This window comes from Ptychodera flava, chromosome 1 (genome assembly GCF_041260155.1).
Source record: "Ptychodera flava strain L36383 chromosome 1, AS_Pfla_20210202, whole genome shotgun sequence".
Taxonomy (NCBI): domain Eukaryota; kingdom Metazoa; phylum Hemichordata; class Enteropneusta; family Ptychoderidae; genus Ptychodera; species Ptychodera flava.
Window position 1 is genome coordinate 53852630 of NC_091928.1, and position 27384 is coordinate 53880013.

At 36.4% G+C, this 27384-nt stretch overlaps 3 protein-coding genes across 3 annotated transcripts; all 3 read right to left on the bottom strand.

The window, feature by feature from the left end:
- Nucleotides 1-5108: 5108 nt before the first annotated feature.
- On the bottom strand, nt 5109-8745 carry LOC139140932 (degenerin unc-8-like). The gene is made up of 5 exons (XM_070710438.1): nt 8665-8745; nt 7860-7917; nt 7034-7110; nt 5990-6065; nt 5109-5703 (listed from the first exon to the last, which is right to left on the bottom strand). Exons 1-5 carry the CDS (start codon nt 8727-8729, stop codon nt 5509-5511), a joined length of 471 nt encoding a protein of 156 aa, XP_070566539.1. The 5' UTR covers nt 8730-8745; the 3' UTR covers nt 5109-5508.
- Nucleotides 8746-9357: 612 nt separating this feature from the next.
- Nucleotides 9358-15396, bottom strand: LOC139140939 (amiloride-sensitive sodium channel subunit beta-2-like). The gene is made up of 6 exons (XM_070710446.1): nt 14522-15396; nt 13775-13968; nt 12064-12176; nt 11254-11417; nt 10795-10914; nt 9358-9504 (listed from the first exon to the last, which is right to left on the bottom strand). The coding sequence occupies exons 1-6, from the start codon at nt 15152-15154 to the stop codon at nt 9373-9375; spliced, it is 1356 nt and encodes a 451-aa protein (XP_070566547.1). The 5' UTR covers nt 15155-15396; the 3' UTR covers nt 9358-9372.
- Nucleotides 15397-18164: 2768 nt separating this feature from the next.
- On the bottom strand, nt 18165-22780 carry LOC139140949 (amiloride-sensitive sodium channel subunit beta-like). The gene is made up of 9 exons (XM_070710459.1): nt 22683-22780; nt 21809-21972; nt 21230-21349; nt 20891-21020; nt 20451-20526; nt 19539-19596; nt 19268-19341; nt 18936-19011; nt 18165-18803 (listed from the first exon to the last, which is right to left on the bottom strand). Exons 1-9 carry the CDS (start codon nt 22741-22743, stop codon nt 18609-18611), a joined length of 954 nt encoding a protein of 317 aa, XP_070566560.1. The 5' UTR covers nt 22744-22780; the 3' UTR covers nt 18165-18608.
- Nucleotides 22781-27384: the final 4604 nt, after the last annotated feature.

Here is a 27384-nt window from a genome sequence, read left to right on the forward strand (position 1 = left end):
TAAGGTGTTTACGATATTATTCATATTCACGGGCACATAAACAAACCGTTATTGCGTATTTGTGGTGATTTCAATCGCCGCTACATTGAATGGTCTATTGTTCAAAATGCAGTGCGGCCATCGTCGTGGAATGAACACCTGTCGGACAGATGCATCGAAATAATTAACGAGTTTGGTTTGACACAAGTCAACGCACACAGAACTTGCAATGATCACGTCTTAGACTTGGTGTTTTCTTTCGGTGGTTCATGTACAGCATCCGTCACCGAAAAGTCTGTTAAATCCAATCATGACGCTCTTCACTGTGAACTTAAAATTGTCGGTAAGCGTCACATACTTCTGTGTGAAAGATCTGTGTATAATTTTCGAAAAGCTGACTTTGTACACCTGAAGTCACTTTTGTCATGTATTCCGTGGTCAACAATGCTTGACATTGAAGATCTCGATCAGTGTGTTAGATGTTTTTATGATATTTTAAATAGTGCAATTGATGAATGTGTCCCTAAATAAAACTTAGAGGGCGCAAATTTCCTCCTTGGTTCGATGCGGATCTAATTTCTCTATTGAAGGAGAAGGCAGATACCCATCGTAGATTTAAAAAGTTTGGTAATCCTGCAGACTATGAACTTTTTTCCCAGCTAAGGTCAGAATTTAAAAAGTTGAAAAACATCAAATATTGTGAGTATGTAGAGGAAATCGAATTATCCTCACAACATAATCCCAAACGTTTCTGGGGTTTTGTTGCTAATAAATCGAAATCTAGTTCTATTCCAAAGGTTATGAAACATACTGATTCCGTGTTTGATTCACCGATTTTAATTGCTGAAGGTTTTAACGATTTCTTTGAATCTGTTTTTAGTAAACCTGATGAGTCGAATTTACCTGATGTAACTACTATAAAAGATGACGTCTTGTGCAATATTCATGCACGTTACGATGACGTAATGACATTACTACTTTCCACTGATGTAAACAAAGCTTCTGGAGTTGATAATGTATCTGGTGTAATTTTAAAAAGTGCGCTGAGGAACTTGCTTTTCCTCTCACTTATATTTATAATAAATCCCTTTCATCCGGAATCTTTCCGACGTTTTTTAAGCGTAGCAATGTGGTGCCAATCTTTAAAAAAGGTAATAAGCAGGATATTAGAAACTACAGACCTGTTTCACTATTACCTTTATTTAGTAAAGTCTTCGAGAAGATCGTTTTTAAGAGTTTATATGGCCATGTTGCTAACGTTATCTCTGATGATCAACACGGTTTTGTTCTTGGGAGAAGCGTCGAGACGAATCTAGCCACTTACACAGACTTTATTTCAACAGCGTTCAACAATAAATTACAAACTGATTCAATTTATCTTGATTTTAGTAAAGCTTTCGATTCCATTTCTCATAAACTACTTATTCACACGGTAATTGCATTAAGTGGCTTGAGTCGTATCTGTCTGATCGCTCCCAGAGAACTGTCATTCAGGGAAGTTTTTCCAAATGGTGCCCAGTTGTATCTGGTGTACCCCAGGGTTCTATTATTGGTCCCCTGCTTTTTATTTTATACGTAAATGATTTGTCAACATGTGCTCGGTCATCAAATGTTATTTTATATGCAGATGATTCGAAGCTTTATAAAACTATCCAGTCAATTTCTGATTGCACATTGTTGCAGGATGATCTTGACAGGGTTGTCCGTTGGTGTTCAACATGGAAGCTTAAGTTAAATATTGACAAATGTGGCTTCATTAGTTTCACTAATAAGACTAAGATGATTCTTTTTAATTACTCAATTAACACAATTCCAATCACACGTTTTACGTCAATCAAGGACCTTGGTGTCATACTTTGTGGCTCCATGGATTTTTCCGAGCACATTGATACTGTCGTCAAGAAAGCAATGCGCAATCTAGGTTTCTTAAAACGCAATTGTCAAGATTTCCATAATGTAAAGTCGGTGAAGGCCTTGTACATTTCTTTGGTACGGAGCTGCCTCGATTTCTGTTCTGTTATATGGAATCCATGGCAAAAGAACCTAGTTGATAAAGTTGAACGTGTTCAAAAGAAATTTATCAGATACTTATGCTTTAAACAAAACATACCTTACTGTTCTTCAGAGTATAGAAAATTATGCACATTTTTCAAACTACCTCCCCTTTTTAATCGTAGGAAAGTTTCTGATCTCTGTTTTTTATACAAATGTATTCATTCTGTGGTTAACAGTTCTTATTTAACACAAATCCCACTGAATGTTCAACGAACTTTAAGGTTTAACTGTCCATTTCGGGTACCAGCAACCAGAATAAATGTTCGCAAGTACTCTTTCATTCCACGTGCTCTGTCCACTTTTAACGAAATTGCAAAATATAATCCAAATATTGATATTTTGAGCAGATTTAGTCTTTTTAAAAATAGTGTAAAGAATTATTTTTATACATGATCTCGTTTGTGAATCGCAATTGTCTGTTTTTATTGTATATATTGTTTTTATTGTTTATTTTGTGTGATTGTGCTTGTATTTCTTTTTATGTCGAGCGGAGCCTGTAATTGGGATTTTATTCCTGTTGGTCTTCCGAATAAATAAATAAATAAATAAATAAATAAAGTATTTGTGGTCAGTTAGTTGGTTCAGCTCGACCAATTAAAATGCGACGGACAGGGCATGGTAATATATGATGATTTAACAACGCTATCATCTCGAACTTTGTAATTAATTGTGATTGTACAATTAAAAATTTTGCCTTCAACATTCTGTTTTTTAATAAGCTTCAACATTTTCTCATTAAGGCATAGATCAGTCTTAGCCGACATGAGTTAATCCAAATCCGGACGGGACAATTTAACTCGCTGAAGACACCAAAAATGCTGATCATGAGAGAGTATCATACTCTCTCATGATTAGCAATTTTGTATGCAAATTGTGGATTCCTTGCTACCTTTTGCCAACTAGTGAAAAAATGAGAAAGGTGACTTACCGAACCGAAATTTTCGGTGTAACATTTTTTCATTTAAATTAAATATCTTTACTGTCCAAAGTTTTAACTTTGTGTTGTACAAAATGAGAATGTGAACATTTCATCACAGCATGGACTGAAATTAATAGTTTTATATATTGTTTTGAAGATTTTAAGTGATCTTCTTGAAAAACTGTGACTTTTCATCCTTTGTTTGTAGAAAATTAAGCATCATGACCCCATACTTTTTTTCAAACAATATTTAAAAAATTAAATTTTCATACCTTTCAGTATTTTCCCTTTTTTGTATAAACTAAAATTGCTTGTTTCACTGTCATGAGCGCCATATGACCAAGACTTTTCTTCAACTACGTGCGTGATCTGGAATGTACGCATCGAAAAGAACAGCAAACGAAGTAGTCACGGTTCAGTCTCCATGGGTACTAGTGCAATTTGATGTTCATGTCTTGATAGCGGTGAAGTTTTAAAGCAGAACTTGAAACACTGTATACGGAATTATTGAAAATTTCAGTTCAGCATTGTGTAGGCACGCTGCAGTGACCGATCGATCTCGATCGCAATGAAACGCAATCATATTAGATGTAAACCCCCAAAGTCGGACCAAATCGTGCCCAAGGGAACAATTACGTCAATGTCTGAGTCAGAGAAATCTGTGGGTGACAAATCGACAGAAGATGGAGAGCAGTCGAGCACATCACAAGCTAACAAATGTCATGATGTCGATGATAGTACGGGTGATGATTGCGACAAAGGCGACGCAACTAAATTTAGTGACGATCGTAATGATACTGGGAGGGGCTTCCTAGGAAGGCAAAATCAACATCAACGCTGTCCCCTAAAATGTCAAGTCTGCCTCATAATTTTGATGAATGGCACACAAAGTGCCCCTTTCAATGAACAAGCAGAGAAAACTCTGAACATCTTGGATGCGTTTGGGTGCGCAGTTCTCGGTACATAAATCCCGCCCTCATCGTTGGCTATCGGTTTATGTTCTGATTATCACCGTAGAACGTAGAGCAAGAAGAGAACCATGGAACAGCATTTTAGTCCTGAAACAAATTTGCAGATCATTTCTACATTTTCTGGCACAGTGCCTTCCATAGTTTCAATCTTTAAATTTGAGAATACATACCACAAGACGATAAATATCGAGACAACATATCCAACGAGTATTTATTCTCTCAATTGTTTATTTTTAACGGTATGACAAGAATAACATTTCAGAATTCGAGATATACGTATGTAATATGTTATATCAGTCATCAACTTGGACAGTCGGTAACGATCTTGGAAGTGACCATTCGCAGTCGATAAAACTGATAACAGAAAGTTGAGCTATTTCTAGGCAAGGAAACTCTCTCTCTCTCTCTCTCTCTCTCTCTCTCTCTCTCTCTCTCTCTCTCTCTGTGAAGTCCATAGGGATATCACTAATATCGAGTTACTCTTGTTTGTTGATCTATCTATAGTAGGGGATATTTGCATCGTTGTAGCTGAATTCCTTGTTACTTATATTTTAAGTTAAGCGCGATGACCATATTGTGTGCTGAAAACAGGTGTCTCGCTTACAATGCATGCGCACCTGGATGGAGACAATTCCGCTTGTCTTTCTCCCATTCCATATATGTGTTTATTGAAGTTTACAAACGGGTTAGTGTCAGTGGTTATAAAGTACATGAATTATCACGGCCGCGCATGAACCGCAATCGTACATTTAAACCAATAATGCCCTCCAAGACAAGGAATGGACCTTTTCATCTAACAATTCTCTAGTAGTGAATAAGCTCAGAACCCCGTAAATTATACATTTTCTGAAAGCCTAGATATAGGAGAACATTTTGGAAACTACAGTGTCACCATTATTTACATAACTATCACGTGACAGGTAATTTGCATGATAAAAATCGTTTTAGAAGATTTTAAAAAATTCTGACACAAAGTTTTGAAAGATCCTTGGATAGCTTGCATTCACACAAATTTAGCCTTATATTTCAAAGCATCGAAACAAAACATAGGGAAACCCGATTTTGAAGCTTATGCAAATTACCTGTCACGTGATAGTTATGTAAACAATGGTAACACTTTGGTAAACAAAATATTCCCCTATATCTAGGCTTTTCGAAAACATATAATTTACGGGTTCTGAGATTATTAAGCACTAGAGCATTGTTATCTTTAAAAAAGGTCAATTTCTTGTCTTTTAAACTTAAGCAGTAAACGTTTATATACGTGAACGTATCTGAAATTGATTTCACGTAGTTGCTGTTTGTTATCGATACAGTCTACGTAATAGATCTATGTACGAAGGTTATATGATTATGTACTTTTTTCTGACCTCTGGTGCAAAATTCTCCTATCACCGAGCACTCAGTGTAACTTCCAACTGAATGTTGGCCGGAGACCTAGAGAATACGTTAAAATTTTCCATGTTTATCGCCATACATCGCACAAGAAGTAAAAGCTGAGTAAGATGCTTGATGACGTCATTAGTGCCCAACAGCTGGAGGCGTAGCAATAACTGCATATAAGCGTATAATCTAACTCCTTGCTTAATACAGACTTTCCAGAGTGATCTCCTGCACAGGCGTGACGCTTCTAGACGGCATGGCGACCGACACTGACAATCTCCGATAAAATAGACGAGAAATGGACGCGAAGAATTCAAACATCTCGCAGAGTGTGATGACGGAAACTCCGATCCACAGTCCAAGCTGACCACCGATGTCACTGCACAGGTCGAATTCCTGAAAAAGTGGAGTCATTATAGTGTAGAACGTTTGATAATAAAAGATGGCCAGTCCAATATCAATTATTGTACAACCGAATCATTCATTTGTAGAGTAAAGATGCAGTTGTGTTTTACAACTGTTTTTCACACAAGGACCACAGGTGCGCACAAACACCTACATACATACATACATACATACATACATACATACATACATACATACATACATGTACATATAGTTATTAATAGAAGGCCACAGTTATATTATTTCTTCTGTCTCGCAAGAAACATTTTATTCTTACCGTGTAGGAAGGCGTTTCCTTGATTGATTGATAATTTAATTCTTCAAAGTATATTTGGACCCTGGCAAGATTGTCCCTTGCAAAAATGAACACAAAGATTGGATATAAGGAAGGTTATGGTTTTGTTTTAACAGTTTAGAAGATAGATGAAGTGAGTCAGTGAGTCATACAATGTCTATCATGTACAGTAAGTGATGAAAACAATCTACAATCAAAACAATGTGGTATGATATTTCAAGTTCGTATCCACCGAAAATTTCCCGTTTATTTCTATATAAGGTCATTGCAAGAAAAAAGACTTGTTTCTGATTCTTGGTTACTTGAAAAAGGCGATACTGTTAATATATAACTCTTATCCCTTGTTGTTTTTTTTGAGTTGTTATTCCTGACCTCGTTACTATGAAAGCATTGCTTCAAAAGCTTTTTTACTTAGGACAAGCCAATATCTCTCCATTTTTATAATGTCTGGGTCTTTCATAAAGCAATCGTGTATATCAATTTCAGTAACACGATACAATCAATTCTTCAGCTAAAGGTGCGTGGTATACATAGCTGTTATTCCTTGGAATAATTTCGTGGCTTACAGAACTTCGGGAAAACATAGCTTTCGTGCTCAAAGTGATTCGCCCGATGACTAGAAAGCTTTCTTAATTGCGCCAGAGAGTTTTGCCCACAGAAATTTAATCTGGTAAATGCAAACAACTTAAACATGGCATGGTTCCTGAGTGAAGAATGTCATCACATCCGATGTTATTGCAATAAAACATCTCTGTTAATTCCACAAATCAATCATGGTATGACATAAATACTTTTCAGTGACTTGGATAGCTCAAGACTTCATTTCATAACAGGTCTGATTGAAACAATGACATGAACAAACAAATGTAATCTGACCTTAAAAACTGGTCATGCTGAAGCATTGTCTTCGAATAAACAATTTACTCTGCACGCCAGTTGGTGATTGTGGCGCTCTTTCTTTCTCACACTTTTTTGACACTTTACCTATTGCGCCGCATGGTGGCGTTGTTTCTCTCTCACACTTACCCAATCCATTTCATTGCATCACCTGTATTCTCCAGGAGCGAAATTTGCAAGTTCGACAGTTTACTAGTCAGCTTTGACTGCAATAAATAATTGGATAAAGAAGGGTATAAATCCTGCCATAGGTATTACGTCAAGCTAATAATCAGTAAATATCAGAATGTTGTATTGGGGTCGAAAATGGGAAATATATGTCCATTTTCGTGTCATCTGTTGCCATGGCAACAATTTTGGGGCTTGAAATAACATTTCCCTCAAATTGATTCGAATAGATAATGTAGCTAAGACTAGGACAGACCGTTATGGGCACTTTTGCGTCGGGTAATGTCAATATTTAGCAGGTGAGGGAGCTTTTCCAAAATCTTGAAGATAATTCATAAAATAACCGTGAAACGTCACTGTTTAGTATGCTTATTGAGAGTAAGGTTGCATGAATTTGCTGGTATTACTCCATAGGCCCACAGACTTTCACAGACTTTACCAACTTCCACATCTAGCCTACTTGTGGCCATTAATTATGCAATTTCTAAGGTTACCGATTGTCAATTGTACATGAACGTTTAATCAGTCTACCTCGAAGAGCTACAGGCTTCTTATTGGTTTTTGATGATACTTTAATTTTTTTCATTATTTGTTTCAAGTGAATTTGTGATCACATTCACTTTATTCATTATTCATTTTGTTTATCGTTTACATCTACTGATCAATGCCTTTCTCATACTTCGTAAATATTCCATATCATTCTGCAATGTAGGGTAACAACTTCCGCTACTACTACTTGTATTACTACTAAAACTATTATAAATGCAATTTGCAAAAGCTAACATACCTGATAATTCGCAGCCGGCCATTTTGAAAAACTCATCGATTTTAGGTATGCCTTTTCCCTGGTAAAAGGGATAATAACACTTTTGATCACTTTCAATAAATGGTAGCGCGTTACTCAATTTGTATGCAATGCAGCTCTCCCCAAGGACTGTTCGCTAACTTTGGAAGACTGCGACAAAGTAAATTTTTGAGTACATATTGATTTTGAAGAGCCAGATGCAGAAAGCTCTTCTTACAAAATTACAAACATCTTAAAAATCGCTTCGTATTTGTCACAGTGTGGCAAAGCACCCAGAGTAGATTCAAAACATTGGCAATGTAATCCAAAGAAGCGTGCAAGACATATCTGATCTCCAGAAACTACCGATTAACAGAATAATATTCAAGTGACAAATATAAAATAATGACTAGTTCCGTTTAGATAGCAATTTCCATCGCTACAAAAATAATTTATCTTTATACGAATTACGACATACTTAAGACACACTACACAGTTTCGTTTTAACGTTAAAGATCTCGTTTATCTTAGGGTACAGTGCCTTCGTATAGTAAAACATAGACCCTAAGTTGGTATCGAGTTATACTACAGCTAAGCTTCATTGGTCCTCTACTTCCAGTCTTCCCTAACCTTATCATTATCATTTTTTATATAACATTTCTTGCAGCAGACATAAAGCGTTACGTGTGCTCAAGTGTAAAGTTGAATACAGGTAAGAGAAGAATTGGTGTAGTCTAGCAGAGTGTTATGAAGAGAGATGCAGTGTTGCGTTCATGAGGTAGCCAAATGACAGCTAACATGTACTCACTGACATGGTTGAGGGCAATCACACTTAAGTGTACCTTCCTCGAATAATTTAGTTTGTACTTCCATACAAGATATATCTGAAAATGATCAGGAAAGATCAGTATCACATTAAAGGGACAATAACTGCAATTTATGATTTTATTTTCACACTTTTTTCCTTGAAATCATTTTTGTACGGCTCCAAACAAAATTCATGCTGGGCAACTTCCAATGTTACAGTTTAAAAAGTGGATTCTAGTCCAGTAAAAATTCAGTTTTGAACGTTAAATTTGGGTAAAAATAACTCACAGGCTGTGTTAAACAATTTAAAGTTCTAGGGATTTTGCCTTGAGTTTGAGAATAGAAATTTAACCTTTACATTGGAAATATGAGAAAGTAATGGAAATGATTAAGAGTTCACGTTTGAAATCATATCTTATTCGAGCAATTGAAAACGCTGTTGATATAAAATCTTTTTAAAATCCAACATCGTTGAAATGATCTGTACGGAGTTATTTTGCTAACTTATGCAAGGATTTGATGTTTACAGCACAGAGCTGACACTGAAATGGCTTGTCATAGAGATGCATTAGACAATGCTCTTCTGGGTATCATGATGTTTATGCTGAGTTTGAATGAGTTAAAAAGAAAAGACTAAAATTGTAACATTTTCTTGTCAGCCAGTCGAACATCCTTTCCCATATGTTGAAATTGTGATTTTCAGATTTGTTTACTTGCCTGTTGAATTACCCAGAATGCTGCATGGTTTTAAGTCAATGCCGTCCATAGTAGGTGGGTAGTCAGCGTCATAGCAACCACAGCGATCTATCAGCGTATTCTGGTAACAGCTTTTCTCACAAGCCTGTGACAAGACGATTTAGAATGACTGTCAGTTTATGCTATTGCCAAATCGCCACAGTGCTTTCCTATTTAGCTCACGTGTTCACACAAGTGAGCTAATGTTGTAGCAATGTCTGTCTGTCCGTGTGTCTGTCTGTCTGTCTGTCTGTCTGTCTGTCTGTCTGTCTGTCTGTCTGTTTACACGATATCTCAAGAATGCCTGAACGGATTCAAGTCAGATTTTTGGTAGAAAGGTACCATATGCTAATGGCAAGAACTGATTAGATTGTGGTTATTGTGGCTTGCACAGTAATGAAGTTTTCAAATATCATTTTCATATGTTGTTTCCTATGGAGATAGTTATGAGAGTGTCGACATGTATCAAGAAGTACTACAAAATATTTCATGAAACTGTCACTGATCACAATCTTAGTACATTATGTTGATATTGTGAGTGTCGAGTCAATAATCTGCTCATTTGCATATTTAATGAACTTTTGTAATTAGTGATATAACTATGAAATTCCTTCAAAATATTTGATGATACCTGCAATGAATATTGATCTGATATACATCTAATTGTACTGAGAAGCATTGGGCAGTTAAAAGTTAATAAACGGCTCATTTGAATAGTTTATGAAGTTTTGGAATTAGTTGTAGAACACATAAATAACTCCACCAAATTTGATGAAATATGTTGCAGATACTGGTGTGAAAGATATCTGATTGTATTGTGAAGTTAATTGAAGGTTCATTTACATTTTAATGAGCGTTTCAATTAGTGATATAACTCTGACATTATTGCACCAATTTTTGTGAAACCTGTCACATTAGTACACTGCAGAGCTGTAAATGTTACACGCCCCACACAGGGTTTATTGCTAGAAGTATCTAGACACACAATAGATTGTCCTCAGAGATAAGTACTTTGGCAGTTGTGTAGTACACATCTTGTCTATTTAATCAAACTCCCTCCACTGTGGTTCGATGGCAGTTCGATGGCAATGTAGCTGATTAAACGTAAACACGACTACATCCAGCCATGCTGTGTTAATGTTGTAAAAATCGCTGGTACACGTCGACTTGACCAATTAACTTTTGCAACTTGAACGACTTTGATAGTAACAGCTGTGACATCATAGCGACGTGGTTCCGGAACAAGACGTCAGCCCACTGTGAGCGTTTAAGTTCATGTCTGGTCTTATTATGTATATAGTACAATGTTTCATTTCAATGGCATAATTTTGACACACGTTTCTTTGCCAAATATAGGGTAATCATGCAAAATATTATTAGTAATAGATTAGCTTACAGCTACTGAATAGGCAGCACGATATCTCCGAATGTAGATGTCATTGTCATAATATTTATCCGGAATGTTATTTGCATCGATGCAATTCCCGTATGGACGAGGTTGTCTTTCAATATTAACCTGTAATCAATATGAGATATTTTAGTATACATACATACATACATACATACATACATACATACATACATACATACATACATACATACATACATACATACATACATGGCCACTAAGTCACGTGGACCGTACAATATATAATGACTGTTCTTTAAAATGAACACATTCTTCAAATTTCAATTTTTTTCCCTTCCCATTTATAAAAGTCCGTTTACTGTTTCTTCAACTTTTGAACCTGGTCTTAAAAGTGTAATGTTCCCTTTGCAATGAGCTTTAATACTTTGCGAGTTCCTGGTATGGAATTGTAGGTATGTTAACGAAATTCTCAAAATGTTGACTAACCATGCGTAGCCCTATTTCAGTTGAATAACCTGGTGACAGTGATATACCATTGTCCTCCGGGAAAGGCACAACACGGTGAGGATGAATTGCAACCCGTATCCCAGAAGTCTCTGTGATATCAGGTATATAGTTGTCTTGGTTGACGAACAGCTCAAGTGTTAGGCCTAGATGAGAAATATTTAAAAGCATATATCAGACAGAAGTACTTGCCAGTTAAATCAATGAACCTTCATCGATCATCTTCACAATTTTGATGGATGGCGATTTTTTGACAAACTTTGTGTAAGCTAGTATGTATGTATGTATGTATGTATGTATGTATGTATGTATGTATGTATGTATGTATGTATGTATGTATGTATGTATGTATGTATGTATGTATGTATGTATGCGTTTACCCTCCGTTCATATCGCGAACAGGACGCTATGTATGTATGTATGTATGTATGTATGTATGTATGTATGTATGTATGTATGTATGTATGTATGTATGTATGTATGTATGTATGTATGTATGTATGTATGTATGTATGTATGTATGTATGTATGTATGTATGTATGTATGTATGTGTGGGTGTATGTGTGGGTGTATGTGTGGGTGTGTGTGTAATGATGAATTGATGAATGGATGGATGGATGGATTGATTGGTGGATTGGGGAATATGTAGATGAATGGATGGATGAATGGATGGATGGATGGATGGATGGATTAATGGACGGGTGGATGGATTGATGGACGGACGGATGGAAGTATGGTTGGATGGATAAATGAATGTTTCCTCTCCATGGCAGAAAATATTACGAACTCACCGTTGTCTCTGCCTGGCTTGTTTATCATTAGAGGTTTGGTGTGTTCATTCGAATTCGCCACGTGAAACATGTAGCAATTTCCATATGCTGCATTCCATACACGGGTAAAATTACTGTAGTAAAAATTGTCAGTTACTTTGTGTCTATCGATTTCAGATTTCCAGAAAAAGATTTATCACTTCTTTTGATGGGTCTTTTTTCATAGCTGATCATAAGTTCATGTACTAGGTCTCGGTAATATTTTCACAACTTTTGCCCTTTTATTCGGAAGAGCATCAAGCACTAAACCTTTCAGGATGACGTTAAAATAAATTTTACGGGTCAGATTGTTTCATGTTGAAGTAATTTTAGTCGCGATATTAATTTGTAGCCTTCCGAAACTGCTGTAATTCTTCGGCGTGATTTTCCAGAAACAAGATAGAACTGACACTGTACCAATGTAATTCTGTCGCACCGACATTTTTGTAGATGCTAAACTGACGAAAATGACAATAATTGAATAAATTTTCAACAAATGATAATCACAGAATTCGTGCAGGTGTAGTAATTACTATTGCCCCTACATAAGACAATGGAACGCAGAGTGATGTGTCTTTAAGAGCTTTGACAATTTCTTTATTTGTCGACAGTCAGGTACAGCAATACTGCCTGCTGCACTGATATTTGATATATTTCATGCTTTCAATCATTTATTGTAAGTTTTCCAATATGCTATTAAATGGAGGGATCGATATTTTTCGAGAATGCCACCATATTTTCCGTCATATTTCTGAGAATACACGTTTCGCGGCCTATGAACTGTGAGCATGGCTTTATTGTCATGTCGCTGTTCTGATTCGCGTATGTATCGGACGGGATTTGATTGATGTACGGTAGAGTGGGTTACAGAAAATATTTGTGTAGTCATTGCCTTCAATTTGTTGTTTTCTTTGTATCAAATTGATCGTTTTTACTATTTGTGTATCCTTTTAAACCTTATTCCATCATCTAATGGATATTCTCTTCGCTAATGAAAGACACAATGTAACAACTAATCAGTAAATGTTCCCTAATGGAAACAGAAAACAGTAATTAAAATTCCCATTCTCCGTGAAATAATCTTGTTTGTTGAACAATTACTGCCTAAGACAAATCGATTGATTCAATAGGGCCTTTTAACAAAAATGATATTCATAAGCCGCATCTGTAGAGAAATGTTCTTAAAGTGCTCGTAATCAACCGATATCCAAACCCTTTAAAGCATATTGGTCGTTTTAGAAACACAACAAAAAATTTCCATATTGACACGTACTGAACCTTAAAGTCGTTTGAAAGTGATGAAAGAAGTAATATCATGACAAAAATATTTTGCTGACAAGTTTGTGGTAAATGTTACTATTCGCAAGAAAAAGTGTCCTTTGCTAGATTAACTTAGAATAGTCTACACAATATTCGCTGTCCACACGTAATTCGGAAGTCGCACTACCTGCAGGTATTTTACGCTCGGACAAAGAAGGGCTCGTTGCATATGCCATGGTATTAATATGTAACCATCAAAGTTCAGAAAGGCGGAGGCAAAGAGTTTGATACAATCACAGAAGCAACACAGATCTGATAGACAGACAAGAGAGAAAGGTTGATAGGCAGATAAAGAGACAGAATTAGAAATGGACAGAGAATTACACATGATATCTGTTATTCTAGTAAAAGCGATACATTGCCTCCAACCTACCGAGGTGAGCAGGGATACCCCTTCCAAAGACAAGTTAATAACAAGTCCTGTATTTCGTGGCCTATTGTTGCTTTCTGTTCGTCAGTCTTACCAGCCATTATTTGGCGGAGCAGATATTGCAGTTCGTGCCTGTTGTCCATTTTGTTGTAGTAATCTTCATCGTCCATATAATCCTCCAATTCTGTCTTCATCGACTGTGAGGAACATAACAGTAGTCGCTAAAATCATGACGTCATGGCGATGTAGAGTGGAAAGACTAAGCTATATCCTACTCTTACAACAAACTCTAATTTAAGACATTGCAAAAGCGCCACAGTTGAAAATCTTCATAATGCATAGCATTTCCTACGATCATCAAGGACCATGGCCATTGTTACAAGAAGGCATTGTCTTGGTTGCACTACATAACCATGGTTTATAATCATAACATTATGTTTTGATTTTTTATAATGGCTTGTATTCAAATGTAAATCGCTAATATATCTCTCTCATTAATTAAAAAATCAGTGATATGCGTCGTTTACGGAATAAAAAAGAATGGAAAACGTAGGCTAGTAAATGTATGACGTGTTTAACGTTGTAACAATGTCAAGGTATCTGACGGGAAAAATATGGCTCAAAAGTACAAATACGGTACATTACACTTTAGGAGTTTGTGTAGAGGGGACCTGCCCTTTTTCATGAACAAGTGAAACTAAACCAAACTAGACACGTCGATCACTTCGATTTATGTATTGAGTTACTCACCAGGGAGGAACTATTGATGTTAGTCTTATTAGCAAAAGTTGGATAGGTAATGTTGTTAATCATTGGTTGTGAAGAGGGCTCGGGTCCGGTGGAGCTCTTCTGCTCGCCGCTTGGATATGTAGACGTCGTTATGTTTGAGTAGTCACCAGCTTCGAAGGCAGAAGTAGAATTAGAAAGAACGATCTCCTCCCTATAATCGTTAACTTCAGCGCCACCAGTAGACTTTTCAGGTTCGCTATCAAGGTGTTCTATATTCCTATACGCTTGCATAATTGTAGCGAAGGCAGAATTAGCGTTGTAGAGATCAGCAAGCATGTAAACGTCATCAACCAAGGCGGACATCTTGAGAGCATTCGTATTGCAGATTGTCACCACGGGAAACTCGATGGATGTGTTGGAGTGCATCTTCAAAGTCACGTCGACATCCCTTTTGCGGTAAGTCGCCACAAGGACCGACACTTGCCAGCAAAGCACGCCGACTCCCGCCAAAAATAAGAGAGCCCAGAAGAGTTTACCGACAGGGTGCTTGGAACGTTGTATGTTTGGTAGACCGTGCGAAGATGAATTTGCCAAGAGATGTGTCAGAACTTCTGAGAAGGAATCTTTGTGTTTGCTGTCGATCAAGGGATCCATTTTTGCTACTTTACAACTACTTTTTTCTTCGCCGCTGACTTGATTTAGAAAATTATGTAAAATTTGAATATTAAAATATCTGTTGCTACGCACCTGTCGCTGTTTAAACTGGCGCTATGTTTCTTGATCTACAAGATGAATTATTCAACACGAAGTTACGTACCAACTTGCTGAGAAATTACCTTCATTGTAAAGAAATGGCGATGCGATTATTTTCTTTCTGTCGTATGCTATATGTTACGGTTTTCTCAAGCGGAGTGATTTATTTCACTTGTGTGAAACGGTTTTCTTGGCGGAAGCACCCGACAAAAACATCCAATCACTGACGTTATTGGTTTCTCATCTAATCCGATCCAGATAAAGGCTAACAAGCCTTTCCGGGTAAAATACTTTTCTGCGTAATTACCGTGTTTACATATTACCGATTGCACAAGAATCAATTTTGAAATTGTAGTAAATTTTCTCTGTATCAAGAGCAAATAAATAAAACTGCCTTGTGTATTTGATTTGTAACATTTAATCAGTACATTATTTGTGGAGTGCGTGGTCCGTGTGTGTGTGTCTATGTCATGTGCACGTGAATCAAAGTGTGTATCTGTTTGTATTCTCTTTAGTGGCCAAATTGATGAGAGAACCAATATGTTGCACAGAAATAACGAAAATCTGCCATTGAGACAGTACTTAAAATTTTGACATTTGTTGTCATGACCAAAGAATAACATCACAAACCATTAAACCAAATGTCATTGCTTTGCATGCACCTTCAAGAATGTTCCAACGAATGAACGAAGGAACAAATGAATGAATAAATGAACAAATAAATAAATGAAGTGCAGGTACCATAAAAAGTCTAGGTACTATTTCTCATCTTTCTGAATGACGTGTGTCCACGTCAGTTGATCACTTAACTGCCACATAATGACATAATAATAATTCAATGTCTTTTGTCATTATGATTTCAATGCGTGTACATATGAAATTACGTAATGCGATGTGACTTTGCAAATACGCATGTACGTTTCACTTAAGCTTAGTATTCGATTTCTGATCTTTTGAATAATCAAAACACGATCACAAACAAACATGGAGGCTAAACGATTTATTTGGAAAGAAAATCGATACATGTATCTCATGCTTAATTTTAAATGAAATCATAGAAGGCTTACAATATCTGCAGAACATGTGTAGTGTTAGCCGTAGTTTCGATATGACATCGTGTTGAATTTACTCCTTGCAAAAGCATACACAGTAATGCACTAATTCTGTATAGAAGGGCTTATATTCGGGCCGGGGCCCTCAATGAAAACGGAAGGGAGACTACACTATGCCGACCCAACCGAGCAGTGCGAAAGGTACGATGGGTAGTGTAGTGTAGCATTTAGCTTACACGCGCGCCTTACATGTTAGCTGTACATTGCAGAATTGTAAATGACAACAAAATGTGTTTAAGTGTATTGGCTACTTTAAATTTATTTGAAAAATGAAAATTCGAAAGTTTACACTCTAGATACAATATCTTGAATTGATTTGGTCCACCATATCAATGAAGGTAGTGAATTCGCCTCATTGACAGATATCTCGACTCTCAATTTTTTTCGACGCTCTTCGCGTCTATAGTTTGTGGGCGCTTCCTAAAGCTCTGGGCATGAGAAAAAATTTAACCGTCTTACTTTCTTTAAAATCGAAATTTATATATTTCCCTCCAGAGTGAACACAGTGACAGTGGCAATTTTTAATTTTACATATCGTTAAATATTAGGCAATTTGTCTCTATTGTACAATACCGAACCTGGCATGGTGACACCTCATTTCAAATCTTGATTTGGTAAAAGAATGCTTGAAGGTTTCATTGTGGAAAAGCTGAGCAAAAGTTTTAGCCTTTCACTTTAAAGGCAATTACTACAACCTTAACCTCTGATATTAAAATAGAAAATGTAAAATCTTTAAAATTTGCAAAAACCCTTTCCGCCAAAAAGCAAAGGAAAATTCATAAATATCTACGCTTACCCATGTTTTCCAAGCATTGTGTAAAATCTGCCAAATAAATAGGACGTAAATTGGCCAATCTTATTGGTTAAAATTATGTGAATACAACTGAAGCCCAAAGTAAAATGAGGCTGCGGCAAAGCGATACAAATTGGCATATGCTAGCAGACAGATTTGGAACTACCATTTCGAATCCTTGGGTTTGTGGATAGATAATTACACGCCTTGAAAAAAAAGACAAGCATTTGCTATAATTTTCCTCGGTGAAACTGTAAACCCTCGTCTTTAACCAAATCAAGAACAAAACTCAGGGGTCACGCTGCAAAGTGTGGTAGTGAAGAAACAAACTGTCCAACATTCACCGATATTTTAAATTCAAAATGACCGCATCTATGTGAAAAAAATTCTTTCGATTTTTGAAAAATTAAGACTGTCGAAATTTTCTTATTCCAAGAGCTTTAGAATGAGCTCCCATAATTGGTAGATCAGAAAAGAATTGTAAAAACTTGAGAGTCAGAACATCTGTCTCCGAGGTGCAGTTTTCAATAATGGCACAGAAAGTTTGCCACAGTTTCATATGCCACGACAAATAGAAGTTGCGCAGCTGAAGAACAGTGGACCCAATTTAAAAAACAATTGAGTCTTCTTAGGGGACCCTTTTATAGAATGTGAAACAAACATACTCCCTTGTATTAACAAATTAAGTAGATTTGTAAGATTGTTTTAAGCCTTACTTAAAATTTCAGTAAATAATTAGTATGTACACGTATGATTTATATAATAAAACCACCGAGGACTTTATTTTAATCTATCAAAACTCGGTAAGAAGCTATAAGAATTTCTAAGAAAACTGTCAATATTTTAATCTCGACTGGCCAGTTTAAGCTGAGCCTTTGCACAAATGTTCAAAACATCAGGCTGTGTAAATATTGCATGGTATAGATACCTCCCACATTTTCCAACATCAAAAATTAAGAATCGTATTGCTTTCAGAAGATAAAGATATCATTAACTGGTAAAAAGTCTCTGTACGAAATTTAATTTGTCACAATAATGAAATGAAATTTAAATCAAAAGTACACAGAATACTAATGAACCCTGTTCTCTCAAAAAGATGCAATTTGAAGTTAAATGTGAGTACATGATAAATTATTCTTTTAATATGTGTTGAAAAGAGTTTATTCTGATTGCAGTATTTTGCAAATAGGCCATGACTACCTGTTAGCTGAATAGTTGTAAGATATAGCATGTACGCCAACACCAAAGTGTAGTTAATCAATTGCTATCAAGTAATCTAAGCAATCAGGAGATTTTCACGAAACAAGTTCTTTGCGCCATAATGACCTATTGTAGACCCCTTGCCCAGTAAACATATACGTCAATAAGGATAAAACGTCACATTATGGTGACATCGTATGACGGCACCGTCACAGTGCGATTAGAAACTTTTAAATCTGTCGTGTAATTGTTAAAGATCATTTAGCGCAATCTTCTGTACGGGGGTGACACCCCTTGACTGCGCCATCACGGCAGCACTAAAGAATCTTCTGGAAAGCAGAGACGCAATGGTAGCAAGGAATTCGAAAATTTCAAAAAGTGTTATCATGGAGACGCCGATCCAAAGTCCGAGTTGGCCGCCGATGTCACTGCATAACTCGAATTCCTAGAAAATTAAAAATATTTATTCAAATTACTGAACGAATTTATGTTCTTTTACGATCTTTTGTTGACTTTTATCCTCTCTCTTCATGGCATAAAACACGGGTTGTGTTTGTAAAACATCGATAATTCTTACCGTATAGGCCGGGTTCTCCTTAATTGATTGGTAATTCAATTCTTCGAAGTATATTTGTATCCTCACCACGTTATCCCTTTTTACAAAAGAACAAAAAGAAATATAGGTCGTTGAAAAATAACTCATGTGCCGCCTCATTACGCCTACCCGGAAAGTTCGGCTTCAAAGTGTAGTGAATGTGGTCTAGGAAAACAATATCAAAGAACACTAAACATCTCTCTGCGTCCTAAAATATGTAACTACTCCGTCAGTTTGTGTACATTGTGTACAACGTGTCCTAAAACATCAGTTAATCGTTCGTTGACGTGGTTTAAGAAAGATGATAAGCTTACCGTGTCCATTCCATCATGTCCTCTGAATCCTTTGACCTTGGCAACCGTCTTGCTACCTTTTCCCTGAGTTTGTCCTCGATGAATTAATGAACGAATGGTAAGTAAGTAGGTAAGTAATTAAGTTTGAAGGTCGATGAGTGAGAAGGTGAGTTATTTAGTTCGCAGATAAATGAGAAGGCAACTTTAAGATAAATGTCTCAAAAATAATCAGTTTGATCCCATTGTATTAAGCAAGTTATGATTTAAGATACAAATTACAATGGCAACTCACCTGATAATGCACTGCCGGCCATTTTGAAAAACTCATCGATTTAAGATATGACTTCTCTCTAAAACAGAGGTAAAAGTGAAGATGACGTCACGTACAGGTGAGTAATGAAAGTGCCTCATAATGTCGCTCCTTCTGACTTTGTTACTTTATCATTCGACATCCGACCAAACTCTTCTCCGATAACGAAAATTCCACTAATGCCTAATGCCATACTTTCTGCAGACAGGTTTTGAAGCATAATGGAGCACGTGACCTTTAAGATGACCCTCCCGTTCTCTTTAGAAGAAATATTAGAAAGACATGTGGATGAAAGTTTGGTTTATGGAGATGTGCAAGCGAGGGATTGAGATCGCATTCGAAGCGAGAACGCATCGTTTCGGAAAGTGTCATAAAACATAGGATAATTTGTTTCTCATGAGCAAATTTTTCTCTGTTACTCCTGATTTGTATTATTAATTTCTAAAGTAAAAATTTGAGCAAAATGTAAATCGTAATACCTTAAACATCATTCTGTACTAAAATAAGCTGGCGCCAACTCACTGAACGATCGCTAGGAATAAACTCTCATACGATAATATGGGCATAACGGTTCGTGTAATTTAAGGCAACCATTGGCTTTTGAGTTATTTTACTGGTGTATAGAAATAATCTTATCGTTTTGATTAATTGTTCTGGCTGTTAACAAGATTGCAGGTATTTATTTATTTATTTATTTATTTATTTATTTATTTATTTATTTATTTATTTCGGTAAACCAACGGCCCCGAGGCCCAATTAAAGGCACTGTAAAATCAAATATACCAAAAGATAAAACCAGACAAAGTACAAAAACAACAACAAGGACAAAATATTCAACGAAATTTACATAAAAGGATACAAAAATAGCAATGTAGCAATGTTCATTTTACTCACTGGCACGGTAGAGGGCAGTCGCACCCAAGTTTATCCGCATCGAATAAAGCATTGACATGCTCGTAGCAATGTCTTTCTGCAAATAACACACAGACATCGACTCATGTAAACTTGACATTCCCATACCTAGCCACGTTTACCTTGAATATACACATTGCCATTATACGAAAAGACAGATAGATACAGATTTACAAAGACATAGCGAATGACTTGACCGATAACATCACTCACCACTGGACTGTAAATGCTTCGATCGGTGAAGATGCAGTTGCTAAAATTGTACATAAATTTTAATTCTCAAAAATGATATAATCTTCAGCGAAAACTTGTTCAGCTGTTAGAATATTTTAGAGTTATTTGCTGTTTCTGACGGTGATTAAAACACAAGTAACTCGCAACATGGACTAGGTATCATCGTGTTCATATCAAAGGAAACGTACCCGTGTAATTTGAAAGAATATTGCATGGATGTATTGCCTGCTCCTTCCCTTCGTCGGTCGGCGGGTAATCAGCGTCATAACAAGTACAATTCTTGATCAATGTGTCCTGATAACAGCTCTTCTCACATGACTGAAATCAACCAATCACAATACAGTTTTAATCGAGGGAATCATAGCAGATCCTATCGTCCGACTGCTACGATTCTATCGATTAATCACGCCCGTATCTTTTCATTAAGATAACTGTCCATGGATTTACAAACAATACACTTGTATGTAAATGCTTCATGACAGGAAGTACAAATGGATCTTCGTCTGGAATAACGATAATCAACTCACCGCGACGGAATAACCCACGTTGAATCTGTTCATGTAGATGTTGTTCTTGTAGTATTTATTCGGAATATTATTAACGTCGATACAATCACCGTATGGATCGGGCTGTCGTTCTATTTTGACCTGAAGGTAAGTAAGTTTTGAACAAGATTATATAAGATTTGAACGTCTTTTCTCCACATAGTACTACTATGTTAAAGGTTAGCATTAGGTAAATTAGTGACCCTAATACAACATCAACAATTGAGAAAATCAAGATAAAGATATAAGACGGTAAGTAACTAAAAAGTAGGAAACCAACAGAAGAAATGAAAAGAGTAAGTAAATAAGTAAGTAAGTGAGTAAGTAAGTAAGTAAGTAAGTAAGTGACTTGACGTTATGACAAGTACCATGGTCAAATTATAAAACACAAAATCACTATGAAATACAATACTTTTGCCCTTCACCCCCCCACCCCTATGTCAGTTGTATACAGGAGTATTGCAATTAAACGCATGTAATGCATGAAAATAATTAAATATTTGAGAGGCAAGACAAAGTCAACAACGAGTCTGGAAGTCAAATGCGAGACTGATTACTAACCAGCCGTAGTCCTATTTCAGTTGAATAGCCTGGTGATACTGATATCCCATTGTCCTCTGGGAAAGGAACTATTTGTTGGGGATCAACAGCCACTCGTATCCCAGCAGTCTCTGTGATATCCGGGACGTAGTTATTTTGATTGATGTAAAGTTCTAATGTTAGCCCTGCAAGGTATGTGAGGTAAAACATAATCACAACTGTGTGAGAATAAATGCATGTTATTAATTCAGTTCATTTAGAATAATTAAATTACGGGAAAATTGTATCGTCCGAATATAAAGACATGTTGTAATGATAAACGGATTAAAATGACACGCTTATATTCATCTTAGCGTCTCCTTTCATTTGCATGCAATTATCGCACAATACTTTCAAAATGTATGCATTGGTGCTTCATTATTACTTTTGACCGGGATTTTCACATTAATATTTCAATTGTAATGTAATTCCATCAACGAATAAAGTAACAGGCTGATTAATTTATACTTCTACTAAATGTTTCTATAAGATGTAGCAGGCTTTACATTTAAACTGTATTGATTGACAGGATTTACACATTATCCCAATGTCTCCCACTGCATAAAATGTCGTATTCCAAAATAAATGTTTCTCCAGGGCAAGTTGATCGGCCATAACCATTAAGATTATTCGGATTCAAAGTTCTGTTTTCTTTATGGCACTGTGTCACTTATCGAAATATGTGATTTAATTAAGCCTCATGGGGCAATTCATCAAATTGCCATTCGTCATGACCTTCACACATCCTGTACCCTAAAAGGATTGATCTCATTAGGTGACTATTGTTAAGACGTCGTTACACTGTCATCGTTCCCACAATACGTATGTTATTGTGTCGCTGTCAGCTTTTACTCACCGTGCGTCATCCCAGGTCTGTTTGTTTTCAGCCCGACGTCGTTATTCACTGCGTTGAACATATAACAATTCCCGTACGCTGCGTTGGATAATCGGGTAAAGTTTCTAGAAAAAAACATGGCACGGTTAGCGTAAAAAGTGGCTGGAATAACATCAATAATTTTAAGGGGTTCTTCAGATTTCATGTCTTTCCCTGTCTTGTTTCATGACTCCTCAAGATTTAGTCAAATTATTCTTTGATTTTTCTCTTTTTTAATAATGTTTCCTTTATGTTTACTTTTCGGGTAAGTTTAAGCACCACAAAAACTAAATTTACATTTTGAACTTTCATTGAAGACCTAATCAAAGGATTTTGAAACGGGGTAGAGTGTGTTACGATGCGTCAAGTCCGATTGAGTTTCGCTAAGGCACTAATTAATACAAGGTTCACTGCATATCTCTTCTTATTACTTCATATTTTTGCAATACATGATCCATGAACATACAAACTCAAACATTCAATTATTACTTGAATATATTTTACATTTATTTGACTATTATTGTCATTATAAACTTTTCTGGCGTAATTATTCGTACTTTCATTAATTAGTGATATAAAAATACAGCTAAAATTTGTATCATCTTATCTCATATCATCTCAGGCCATGCCATATCATCGCTCTCTCTCTCTCTCTCTCTCTCTCTCTCTCTCTCTCTCTCTCTCTCTCTCTCTCCTCTGTTGGTTTCTCCAAGCTAACAATCACCATTTTCATACCGTACATGATGCGGTACAAAAGGGATCGCTTCTGACATACGATACTTACTTTGGTGAGCACGGGTAGCCTTTCCAAACACAATCTACCAACATACTCCTGATGTCGTATCCCATACCAACTCTCTCAGATTCGTTCTTTCTCGCGAGATTTTGACGTAACAACAGCTGCAGTTCGTACGTGTAATCCATCGTATCGTAGAAATGTTCATCATACATGTGATCTAGCCAGTCAAACTTCGTAATTAAAAAGAAGAAAAAACACTTACTTTCTAAAATGTAAGGTCGGGAAAAGCTTGTCTATCGTTTGTTAGATCTCCGTATCTATTTTGACTGTCTTGTATCGCAGCAAAATACCAATTTTTATGTGTTTGTTCGTGTCAATCACGACATTGATCGTCATGATCGTTGGCACACTTTGCCACCGCTTACAAAACAGTGTGCGGCGTCAAAGGTTAGAAAACGTACAGAGACATGACACTAATGTGACTGACTTCACATTAAGGATGATATTACTGCACAGTAGCGACAAAAGTGAAGTATATTTACACCTTTACTTTTTTTCTCTTTAGACCTAGATTATGATGTGAGCAAAGAGTGATCACTAAATGTTCCCATAATTCATTTGTATTCTAAATGATACTCACTAATGATAATATTTGTGCCTTTGTAAAACTCTTATCGAAAACAGTAAAGGAGAAAAAAAGACTCGTAAAACTAAACGTATCTTGCGCTCGAAAGCATGTTAATAGTTGAATTCAAATGCGAAATGCAAGCAATGTCATCGATAGAGTGATTCATAGGATTGTAGATAACAAAGATGCAACAAGGGATATTTCATCATGGTCGTTTTTCCAAAAATACCAGACTGCAAAGTTATTAGTGTAACGGCTCGAGATTGCGAGTCAGAATCATTCAAAGGACAAAATAGTTCTTAATTACCTTTTTTGTAATATCGAGAAAACGTGGAATACTTGCATAAAGTCAATAGTTATACAAAATGATGGCGATACATAACTGAAAAAGTGTCAATATGATTCCTTTGCTGGACACAAACAGACGATTTCGTTTGTGACCTTTAGACAAAATTGAGTTTTCTTTATCAACTTGCTATAATTGACTAATAAACATCGCTACAGTGTAAGGGATAGCTGACAATCTTTATCTATTTGAAAGGCACCGCCAATCAAGATCTCATTCAAAGGCTTGCATGGAGTCCAAACTCTATGTATAACATAGTAGATATGTTCAGCCACGCTGGAACTGAACTAATTACGCACCGCAAAATGTTTCACTGAATGTTTCAACTTATTTGGCTGCCAGTAAAGACAGCGCTGTGCACATTTGACTGGATATCTACAAATTTCGAGAAACGACACAAACTACTTTCAATATCAAACAAATTTTATAAAAAAACCCAGCAACCCTATCCTTTAAATTATGCCAGTATTATACGCAAAGTTTTGAAATAAATTCTACACCAAATATATCCCAGGTTTAGATGCGCTACGGTCATTATGTATCACCAGTGTGATGATACACCTACTAAAGAGCAGCACCGGCAGCATTTAAGTGATTGTAGTACAAACTCCTAATTTGTTCACACGTTATGAACAAATTAGGAGTTTGTACTACAATCACTTAAATGATGTTTAGAACATCAAAATTGACTGTGAAAGTTGTAACATTTGAAAGCAGGTGTACAAAGTATCAAGTGAGGTAAAACTAAGAGAATTTAATTACTTGGTTTTCAAACGTTTATTTGGTATGCTTCTGTATATACTACAGATATCGTTAGTTTTGGAAACTTAAGGCTGTAAATTATTGTCCAATTTGTCGTCGGAACGATTCTCGAGAATGTTAGTTTTATGCTCCAATATTGCGGATAGGAGTTTGGAAAGAATAAAAACATAATTTCCAGTGATCCAAGAAGCCGAAGGTAAAATGTCTTTTTTCTATTAAACCGTATTGTCAATTCTAACTTATGTAACAATGCTCGACGTCTTAATTACATTTAGAAAAATGGAAAAGCCATACGAAATATACTGAGTATTTGAGGTAAATGAATCACTTACATTATCTTTAGTTGCAACTAAGAACAAATATATAATAATAAAAATATACATTGAAGTGATCTATCGTATAGTTTTTGAGAGAATAAAAATGTTCAATTTAATTCTGCAGATTTCACATTCTGTAGAAGTCCGTTTTCTTGCTTTATGTTTCCTTTTTCTGCAAATTTCAATCTAATTTATGATATTAGCGATAAATAGCTATATTATCAATAACTCAGGTAATACGTTCATATCATGCAATTATCGAAATATTCCGACCGCGTTCCCCATATAGATCTAATACTCACGTTTGATGTCATGTTGGTGTCCGTTCCGTTGGTGATGGAGTTCGTTATGTTGGTGATGGAGTTGAACGTGATATTTGTGAGAGAGGTTAAAAAATCAATTACTTCCGTATCTGAACTTTGTGGCTCGTTTGGAATAGAAGTTGGTTCCGATTCGCTGGTCAACAAGGGTGAGACAATGGGATCGAGAGATGTTGCTTGATCCAGTAGATCGCTAACATCGGGAATAACGGAAGGGTCTAAAAGCGATGTTACTTGGTCGAGCTGATCATCCAAATCAGAGGTAAGGGATGGGACGGAAAATGAGTGTTCGTTACCACCATCATCAGTGTTGTCATGACTATGAGAGACTGACGAACTCAGGCTACTCAAAATGTCTTCTTCTTCTCCTTCTTCTCCTTCAGAGTCTTCACCAGATCCTGATTTCCCGCCCTTCTTGTATTCACGAATTGCGGCCAGTTAGGGACTATCGGGACTCATCAGTTCCTCCGCCAGTTCTACATCTTCCATCAAAGCGGACAACTTGAGAGCGTTGGTGTTGCAGATCGTCACAACGGGGAAGTCGATGGTGTTGTTAAACTGCATCTTCAAAGTGACATCGACATCCCTCTTAAGGAAAGACGTTACCAACACCGAAATTTGCCAGCTAAGGACACCAACACCGGCCAAGAATAACAGCGTCCAGAAGAGTTTTGCAACAGGATGCTTGGACCGTTGTATATTCGGTAGACCGTCTGAAGATGAATTCGCTAAGAGATCGGCGAGAACACTTTGTAATGTATCTGCCTGTTTGTTTTCTACCCAGTGATCCATACTTAAAACGAGTACGTTCTGCTGCTTCACGTCTGATACTACATATATTAAATGAAGCAATGCTAGCGATGTTCGGAGAATGACACGCATCAACACGATATATTAATATAATATGGAAACCTTCCAAGTTAAGTTAATGTGCCTAATTGCAAAAATGACTTTGTTGCCGTGACGATGGCGAAACAGATTTTAATAAAAGCGATTGATAATGCATCGGGATTTCTAAAAGCACAGCGTGGGGCTTTGTTCACCAAGGTTTATTAATTTAGGAAAGCGGTTATTCTCTCTTTGACGACCTTCAAATAAAAGAATATACAAAGCAAGAAAAGGACATAAAATTTTGCTGGCAGCAATAAACCCTATTCATAACCGCTGTTTTTAACTCTTTGACTGAGAATGCCATTGAATTTAGATCTGAATCACTTGAATATACGACAAATCAAGAAAACATTTATCTGTTCATCTCAACTCTTGATTCCATTAACATCATCGCTCTCCCTAATAAACATCAATAATCACTTAAGTATACGTACGGAAAGTCATAGATGAGATTGGGTTGACCTGTTTCTTTATTAAGTCTGCTATGTTCTGTCCTTTAGTTAGTTTTAGCGAGAAAAAAAGAATGTTTTAGCAGTACAAAGAATGCTAGAAGTATTTCTGTCGCGCCATCCCCTAGACTCTGCCTATCTCTGTCTATATCTATATTTCTGCTAATAGGTCGATCTCGCTAACCCACCGACCGTCTGTCTGTCTGATCACCTGTCTCTCTGTCTGTCTGAT

What these genes read in the sequence shown, in the direction of transcription:
- LOC139140939 (XM_070710446.1), bottom strand. Translation starts at nt 15,154, where the DNA reads ATGGATCCCTTGATCGACAGCAAACACAAAGATTCCTTCTCAGAAGTT. An exon ending in GGGTATCCCTGCTCACCTCG is followed by an intron (nt 12,177 to 13,774) that starts GTAGGTTGGAGG and finishes TTTTTACTACAG; the next exon opens with TAATTTTACCCGTGTATGGA. An exon ending in CAAGCCAGGCAGAGACAACG is followed by an intron (nt 11,418 to 12,063) that starts GTGAGTTCGTAA and finishes TTTCTCATCTAG; the next exon opens with GCCTAACACTTGAGCTGTTC.
- LOC139140932 (XM_070710438.1), bottom strand. Translation starts at nt 8,729, where the DNA reads ATGGAAGTACAAACTAAATTATTCGAGGAAGGTACACTTAAGTGTGAT. An exon ending in GATTGCCCTCAACCATGTCA is followed by an intron (nt 7,918 to 8,664) that starts GTGAGTACATGT and finishes CCCTTTTACCAG; the next exon opens with GGAAAAGGCATACCTAAAAT. An exon ending in AGGAAACGCCTTCCTACACG is followed by an intron (nt 5,704 to 5,989) that starts GTAAGAATAAAA and finishes CCACTTTTTCAG; the next exon opens with GAATTCGACCTGTGCAGTGA.
- LOC139140949 (XM_070710459.1), bottom strand. Translation starts at nt 22,743, where the DNA reads ATGTTCAACGCAGTGAATAACGACGTCGGGCTGAAAACAAACAGACCT. An exon ending in CAGACCTGGGATGACGCACG is followed by an intron (nt 21,973 to 22,682) that starts GTGAGTAAAAGC and finishes CATACCTTGCAG; the next exon opens with GGCTAACATTAGAACTTTAC. An exon ending in GGCCGGCAGTGCATTATCAG is followed by an intron (nt 19,342 to 19,538) that starts GTGAGTTGCCAT and finishes TAATTCATCGAG; the next exon opens with GACAAACTCAGGGAAAAGGT.